The 8,266-nt window shown below is 41.8% G+C and overlaps 1 protein-coding gene across 1 annotated transcript; it reads right to left on the minus strand.

Annotated features, from left to right (window-relative positions):
• Positions 1-7,182: 7,182 nt before the first annotated feature.
• Positions 7,183-7,627, minus strand: LOC127410475 (piggyBac transposable element-derived protein 4-like). Its single transcript, XM_051645742.1, has one exon. The coding sequence runs from the start codon at positions 7,597-7,599 to the stop codon at positions 7,183-7,185; it is 417 nt and encodes a 138-aa protein (XP_051501702.1). The 5' UTR covers positions 7,600-7,627.
• Positions 7,628-8,266: the final 639 nt, after the last annotated feature.

Here is an 8,266-nt window from a genome sequence, read left to right on the forward strand (position 1 = left end):
ACAGTTAATCTTAACTGATCATACATTTTACAAATAAAATACTGATCTGAAAATTAACTAGTAACTATAGCTGTTAAAAAAATAAATGCAGTGGAAAAAGTACAATATTTCCCTCAGAAATGTAGTGGAGTGGAAGTATAAAGTAATAGAAAATTCCATTGTAATGCTGAAGTGAAGTACAAGTACCTCTAAATTGTACTAAAATACAGTTTTCTTGCTTATCAAAACATCATCAGGAATATCTCACTGATAATGTATAACAAAACAGTCACAAACAATAACTCATGGTTCGCTGCTGCAGAGATGATTTACTTTCCAGCATTGCATCTCACCAACTAGGTAACAACATAGCGTGAAATCAACACTCAACAGACACAATCCACCACCGCACCATTGTCTGCTGAGCTGCAAAAAATGCTCTGACCCTTACCTTTCAATCTGCTACGTTACTGACTGCACTAACAAACTATAGCTGGCTAAAATAACAAACAGATGTGATAAACATGAGTGACATGGTTGTCAGGGACAAGGTTAACAGTATATTAGTTACAGTATATTGAAAAGGGAAAATGATGGGGTCATTGTTTATTAACTTTCCATTATGTATTTCTCAAACTAGTTAGCAACTTACCATGAAGACAAGCTTAACTCCGCATTGAACTACCGCAGCTCAGCTCTGTAAACAATGGAGTTGGAGTGCGCTCTGCTGAACAAACTATGTTATGACACCAATTCTAAATCACCAATTGTTTTCTGCATTATATGTTCTGAAGAAAAAAAATCTTTCATATCTGCGCATATTGGAAAACATATACATCCATACCGCTATATCTGTGAAAGGCTAATATCGGCCGATAATATCTGCTGACTGATAAATCGGTCGGGCACTATTGTAAACACTTCTTCTTCTTTCTTTTTTTTTCTAGCACAATTATCCTAATACATTAAATGAGCGTAAAGATTTGGAATTGAAGTACAAATATACATAGGTAACAACCATCTAAAGACATGACCAATATAACCTAAATTTATAAGACTGATGAGTGTCACCACACATAAGTTCACAGAGCACAACATTTATTCTGAAGATCAAAAACAAAAACAAAAAAAAAACATACCAGTTAAAAATTCCTTCCTCAGAGCCCCATTGTCAATGCCAACCTCTCCAATAAAAGACACTCTGAGGGGATTTTGGAGGGAAGATTTTTTCTGGCGCTGCCATTGTTTTATGCCTCTTTCAAGCATCTGATCCCTGGTAACACAAATGCTGAAGATGCTGGTTTCGTCAACCCTTTCAGTAAGGCTTTTGATGACATCAGCAATGCTTATAATATTGGGAAAAGTGCAAAAATTTACACTTAACAGTTTGGGAAAGTTTCATATTATTATTTTAAAATCAATCAAACTTTCAGAAGAACGCTTTGTTTTGGGCATATCTCTGTTCCATCAGTTTCTTTATTATTAAGGTTGATGGCCTCTGTTTCATCACTAGCTCTGTGGGAATACATGCAACATACTTTAGTCATACTAAAAGCTGAGATACAGTCACCAGCATAACAAGACAAAACAACAGTACGATATTTAAAATTGTGCTTCAGGAAATAATAATGCATGGGAAAACTGAGAAACTTTTCACCACAGAAGCTTGCATGGATTTCCAAAAAGTCACTGGGGTAAAACTGCTCACAAATGGGACAGGCTATCTAGAATGCACCCCAGTATTAATAAATACATTAAAGAGCACCTATTATGGTTTTTCAAATATTACCTTTCATGTGGTGTGTTATATAGCTGTTTGTGAATGTAAAAAAGTCTGCAAAGTTTCAAAAATCAAAGTGCACGAAATATAGAGTTATTGACAACTAAAAGAAAGAACCGATTCTGAACACCTGAAACGAGTCGATAGTAATTCCAGACTTACTTCCTGTACTAACCTACGTAATTTGGTAACAAAAAACCCACCTCTGGTCTGTTTACATGTACAGCCAGTGCACGCTGTTAGCCTGTTAGCTGTTAGCCTCTGCTAACCGGCTAACTCACGTTATTGTCAAACTACATATGAACTTACCACTGAGAAACGTCCTGTTCTCGTCGTGCTTGCGATGGTGGTTCGGGTCGATCTTCCGATGTATCACTATCGGACTCTGGCTCAAATTGGTAAGGTAAAACAGACATTTTTTCAGACGGAGTTGAAACTCGGATATGGTAGTGGGCGTTTCCTATCCGACACGCGCTGTAAACGGTAGACCAATCACAACAGACTGGGACATCTGACCAATCAGAGCAGAGTAGGATCTCTGAAAGGGGGACTTTAGAATGAATCCTTTAGAACAGATAATTGAAGGAGTCGTTTTTGACACTGTGGAAAAAAAAGGTAATGCTGCAATTTAAATTATGAGCAAATTAAAATGTTTTTTGACCTTGGATGCATGTAAATCTATTGTATGAGACCTTTAAAACAAAATTAGACATGTTTAAAAATCATAATAGGTGCACTTTAATATTGTGTACACACCAAATTTTTGCCTGAGGGTAGTGCTAAAGTAAAGATTATGGGGCCACCAAAATGAATAAAGCTCATTCAAAGAGATGTTCAAATGTGCCTAATTTTGTGGAAATCCAACCAACAGGATTCAGTATATGCTGCTGTGGACCAAAGTGTTGGACAGGCTGACAGCATCCTTAATTTTAGGGTATTTGTTATAGGAAAAAGTTATTTTGTGTTTGTGAATATTCATGTTTTAGGACAACATATTTACTTTTGTTAACTTCACTAAACACTGGGAATGTGCTGTGCACCATCATGTCCCCCTGAAGCTGAACTCTTTCAATTTTAGTGACCCTATGGCCTTTCCTCTAATACTGTAGGCCTACCATCTGTAGTCAAAACTTCTGCTTTAACACAACTTCCAAAATGTATTTGGAGGATTGGTATAAAACCTGTGGAACGCATTCATGTTCGCTAGAGGAAGAACCCTTTTGCTAATGGTAACCAGATGGCAATGGCAATGTCAGTCAGTCGGCTGGTTGTTTCTTCAGTCTAACAACTTGGTCCAGAAGATAATTATGTTAATGGGCCTTTTAGACTCTTTTTCTTGATTTTTATATCATATTGAGAATTAAAGTAGTTACTGTTAACATCAAACATTTTTGTTGGAGATAACTAATTAACAACAATATTGAAAAGGAGGCCAAAAGTTCATTTGGAAGGAACATTGCATGCACGCCTTGGACAGTTTTGTTCCTACTTTGACATCTGGAACAGTGGCACATGAAGGAAGATCCATATCTGTGGAGTCCTTTAAATGTAAGATGAATGATCAAAACATATTAGAGTGTAAACAGTATGAATAACAGTAAATATGATCTAATTTGGAACATATGTCTGACTTCCCCCTGGATTCAAACTTGTGACTCCAGGGGTGGTAGTCAGCGTCTTTACTCGATGAGCTACCCAGGCCCCTCTCCGACATCTTCTTGATGGTTCTGCTGACAAAAAAGGGGTCAGAGGGTAAGAGAAAGGCCGGAGACTGTAGGTGACTGGGTGTTGATAGTGACCAATCAAAGGAGCGGAATCATCAGCCACTGTCCCCGCCTCCAAAGTCTCAAAAGTCAACTTGATGAGCGAGCGAGTGTTGTTGAGCAGTTGCGAGCACGTAGAGAGGGTCAAGCGAGAGCTCGTCACAGCCTCGTGCTCGCAGGACTGCATTTGTTCTGTGCGCTTACAGAGCAGAAATGCTCCCTCGCAATGATGGTTTTCCACTCGCAGATACTCTTCTGTGTGCTCGTATCATGTGCACATGCCTGGTTTTTATGTGTGCGGGTTTTGAGACTACATAAACACCATAGTGAAGCCTCATTTATCATAACATCGCCTCTGTATTCAATATCTCCAAATGCTACTCTGGTCCCTCCGGTACACAGCAGAGAGCAGTGTAAATATAATTACCCACAGACCTGCAGAAACAAGCTCCCAGCAAACAAAAATTACTTTGTAAAAAAAAAAAAAAATCTTCACGCTGTGAAAAGGTCATGATAACGTTTTTATCCACCGTACTTAATACAACAGATGTCAGGGTTTTTTTACATTATAAATACGTTTTTCACAGCATTTCAGAAACGGTGTTATGATGTTTTTATCACATCCGCAAATCTCCTTGTGAGGTTTAGGAACCTACTTACCACGTCCAGCCTAGTAGTACATCACGTGCTGTTGTCAAAATAGTTCTTTTTACTATGTTGTCTTCCAAAGCAAAGGTTTTACCAACAACTTCCCAGCATACTACGTTGTAAAAAAGTTTTCCCCCAAAGATGCGATAAAGTTTTTTTCCTGACGTATTTAATACGACAGATGTCGGGTTTTTTTTCACATTATATACATGTCTTTTCACAACATTGCAGAAATGTCATCAATATGTTTTTATCACGTCAGCACATCTCCTTGCGACGTTTTAGGAACGTTCTTACCACGTCCAATCTGATATTACATTCAGTCATCAATTTTTATTTTTTTCACCACATTATCTTTCAAAGCAAAGAGTTTACCAACAACACACAGTACTACTGACAGTAAGAGATAACATATGGGACTGAAGAGGTGTCTTTTTATATTTCTTCATAATAATTTGCAGGCTTCAATTTGTCATCAGCTTATGTGATTAGGTTTAACACAAAACACATTTATTTACTCATTTTATTTATTCACAACATATAGAAAGGAAAATTTGCCTAAACACCTGAGCACTGATAACTATATGTAAGAGAGACCAGGGCTAGTTGTACCATGGGGGAAGTTGTCACAAGGGCTAGATCTTAATACTATAAGATACTGTAAAATTTGGAGTCAAAAGTCCAATCGCACAAATGTGTGTTTTCTCCAGCAGAGGTTTTGAATGTTGGTTTCAAACACTTTGTTTTAAACCCTTTTAAATTAAAATCGTTTTGTTAATTCTACCTTCCAAAGTATATATCACATTTTTGTTATAGCTCTTGGAAAAATAAACAACAGTATCAAACCACACTGGCATTCATTAAAGGAAAGGTCAAACTGTATGATGTAGACTTATTTTTTTTATGAATTATGCATTTTTCATGAAATTCAATTTGAGGCATGTCATCACATATTTATCAGATCAGATTGTTACATGGGTTTTAAATGGCAGTGACGGAAGGATGTGTCTCCCAACTACATGCCCGGCTGTTAGTATTTAACAAACAGTATATTTTTGGCTGGGCATTACTGGTGAAAATGTTCAAAGGCTTTTCTTTTTCATAGCCAAGACTGTATGTTATGTGGTTGTTTAGAAATTGATTTGAGGAATTATTCACTGGAGTAAAAAGTGTGAAAACTAGTGTAACGCAGGCAGACGGTGAAGACGTGAAGATGAACCCAAGTGCAGTTTATTTACATAAGTGATATACAATTACCCTAACTATAAACATGAACTAAAAAAAAACATAAACATGAACTTGACTTAACTTTGACTTGACTTGACAACATTACCAAACATAATACCTGACAAAGGACAATGGTGAACATGAGGGCTTAAATACATGGACAAGGGGTAAAACAATGATGAGGGAACCAATGAACAGACAGAACTGATAACAAGATAACAAGACAATAACCCAATGAAAACAAGACACAAGAACATGGAGGGAAACAGGAATCACATGACTAGGGAACACATGACATAAAACAGGAACTAGATTTTCAAAATAAAAGACATGAAAAACATGAACAACCACATCAAACATTACATATCCCCCCCACTAGGGGCGGCTCCCGATGCCCCAAAACATAGACAAACACATTAAACGTGACATCATTTCCAAAGTTCTGTAGGGATCGGGGGGGGGGGGCTCTTGGAATGGCATGGCGTGGGGCGTGGCCTGGCGAGACAGGGCGTGGGGCATGGGACCAGGGCAGAGTCAATGGAAGGTGGGGCCCTGAGAGGCTCGAGGGGCAGAGCCGTGGAAGGTGGGGTTGTGAGAGACTTGAGGGGTGGAGCCATGGAAGGCGAAGCCGTGAGAGACTTGAAGGGCAACACCAGGGAACTTGGTACCCAGAGAGTAGCCGAAGACTCTAAGGGCCAGGGTGGAGCCGGAGGCAGGGAGGACCAAGGTGGTGCTGGAGGCTCGGAGCAGCAAGGCGGAGCTGGGGGATCAGAAGACTGAGGTGGAACCGGTGGAGCTGACGGATCGGAGAGCTGAGGCGGAGCGAGGTGACTGACAGACCAAGGGTGAGCTGGAGGGATGAGGGACCCTGGTAAAGCCAACAGGCTGAAGGACCGCAGTGGAGCCGAGGGAACGTAGAGCCGAGGTGATGTCGAGGGATCGACAGGCCAAGGTGGAGTCCAGGGCTTGGAGGGTCCAGGTGGGATCGGAGGGTCAAAAATTCCCCTTGCCTGATCATGAGGAAGTGTCCGTAGGGTGGGTACAAGGGCGGGAACCATCTCCAGGTCCAACTGCTCAGATGTGGCCATGATATGGTGTGGAGCAGACTCAGGCGTGGCTGTGACGTGGCATGGAGCAGATTGAGGTGTTGCTGTGACATGGCACGGAGCAGGCTGAGGCGTTGCTGTGACATGGCATGGAGCATGCTCAGGATCCAGGGCAAAAGATGGCGCTAGCTCAGCGACCATGACGTGGGACTCTGGCTCAGCAGCGGCCATGACGTGGGACTCTGGCTCGGAGGGCGGCCATGACGTGGGACTCTGGCTCAGAGGGCGGCCATGACGTGGGACTCTGGTCGATATACTGAGCCAGGCCATAAGTACTCTGACCGCCAGGCATCAGGAAGGAAACTGGCTCACTCAAACCTGCCCGGAAAATGTCCTTGAGGGCTATTTCATTAAAGTCCACCCGACAGGCCAGAGCGCAGAAGTCCTCCACATAATCCTCCAGGGGACGACTCCCCTGACATAGGCATAGGAGTTGGACCGCTGGGTTTATATTGTGTCAGTCAGGTACTCTGTAACGTTTGTTGCTGGCACTGGCAGGCAGACGATGAAGATGTGAAGTAAAGATGAACCCAAGTGCAGTTTATTTACATAAGTGATATCCAATAACCCTAACTATAAATGTGAACAAAACAAAACATAAACTTGACTTAACTTTGACTTGACTTGACACCATTACCAAACATAATACCTGACAAAGGACAATGGTGAAACTGAGGGCTTAGAATTGGCATCTCCTCCTCTTGCCTGCCCCAGCTGCAGCCTCAGGTGGATCAGGACAAGATTCAGTCCCCTGAACAGCTTTCAAAAGCACTGCAGAGGCTGCTGTGAAGGGGAGGCGCTCCCTTCTTTGAATGTGTGGGGTTACAAGTGCCTTTCCCAGCTGCTCCAGGAACACCCTCCTCTTGTTCCGCTTATCAGGCATCCAGGTAGGGTTGATCTTGTTCCATATCACGAAGGCATTGTATGAGGACACATCAATGATGTTATGGAAGATGACCAGGGGCCAGCGGGCAGTTATCCTCCTGCAGCTGTAAGTTCCAATCACCTTGTCCAGGTTGTCCACGCCTCCTTTGTTGTGGTTGTAGTCCAGGATGATGGCTGGCTTCCTGTCCTCACGATCACTGATCTCAGCCATTTTGAGCAGTGTGCTCAGGAGGACCACATTCTTGTTCCTCTTTGGAAGGTAAGAAGCTAGATTCGTGGTGGGGGTGAAGGCAAACTTTGATGAGAAGGCCTCTCTCCCCTTTGTTGCGAGGAGTGCAGGGGGGAGCTCAGACTTGTTCTTTCTAACTGCCAACCATGGTGATCTTCCTCTTCAGGAGCTGTTGGCTGAGTTCATAAGAGGTGAAGAAATTGTCACACGTGACATTGTGCCCCCTCAGTCCATCTGTCACATAAAGCACAACCCACATCCCCTGGTTCTTCTCCGGGCCTCCACTGGTCGGCTTCCCTGTGTAGACTTGCATCTTCCAAGTGTAGCTGGATTGTGCATCACAAGCCACCCATATCTTGATGCCATACTTTGTTGGCTTGCTGGGCATATACTGTTGGCAAGGACAGCAACCTTTTGACAAAAGAGATTACTATCAGTAATTAGTATCAGTGTCACAGAAAACAATCACATAAATCAATGATATTACAGCAATACATAATAAAATTAACAGTGAAAATCACTTACATTACAGATATGAAAATAAAAATTTACTTCTGAATGGAACCAGTTGCTCATCCACTGTTACTTCAGGCCCAGGGTTGTAGCGGTATGGCAGACACTCCACCCACTTCTCCCAGACCTCTCTTAT

This window comes from Myxocyprinus asiaticus, chromosome 19 (genome assembly GCF_019703515.2).
Source record: "Myxocyprinus asiaticus isolate MX2 ecotype Aquarium Trade chromosome 19, UBuf_Myxa_2, whole genome shotgun sequence".
In the NCBI taxonomy this organism is placed as follows: Eukaryota; Metazoa; Chordata; class Actinopteri; order Cypriniformes; family Catostomidae; genus Myxocyprinus; species Myxocyprinus asiaticus.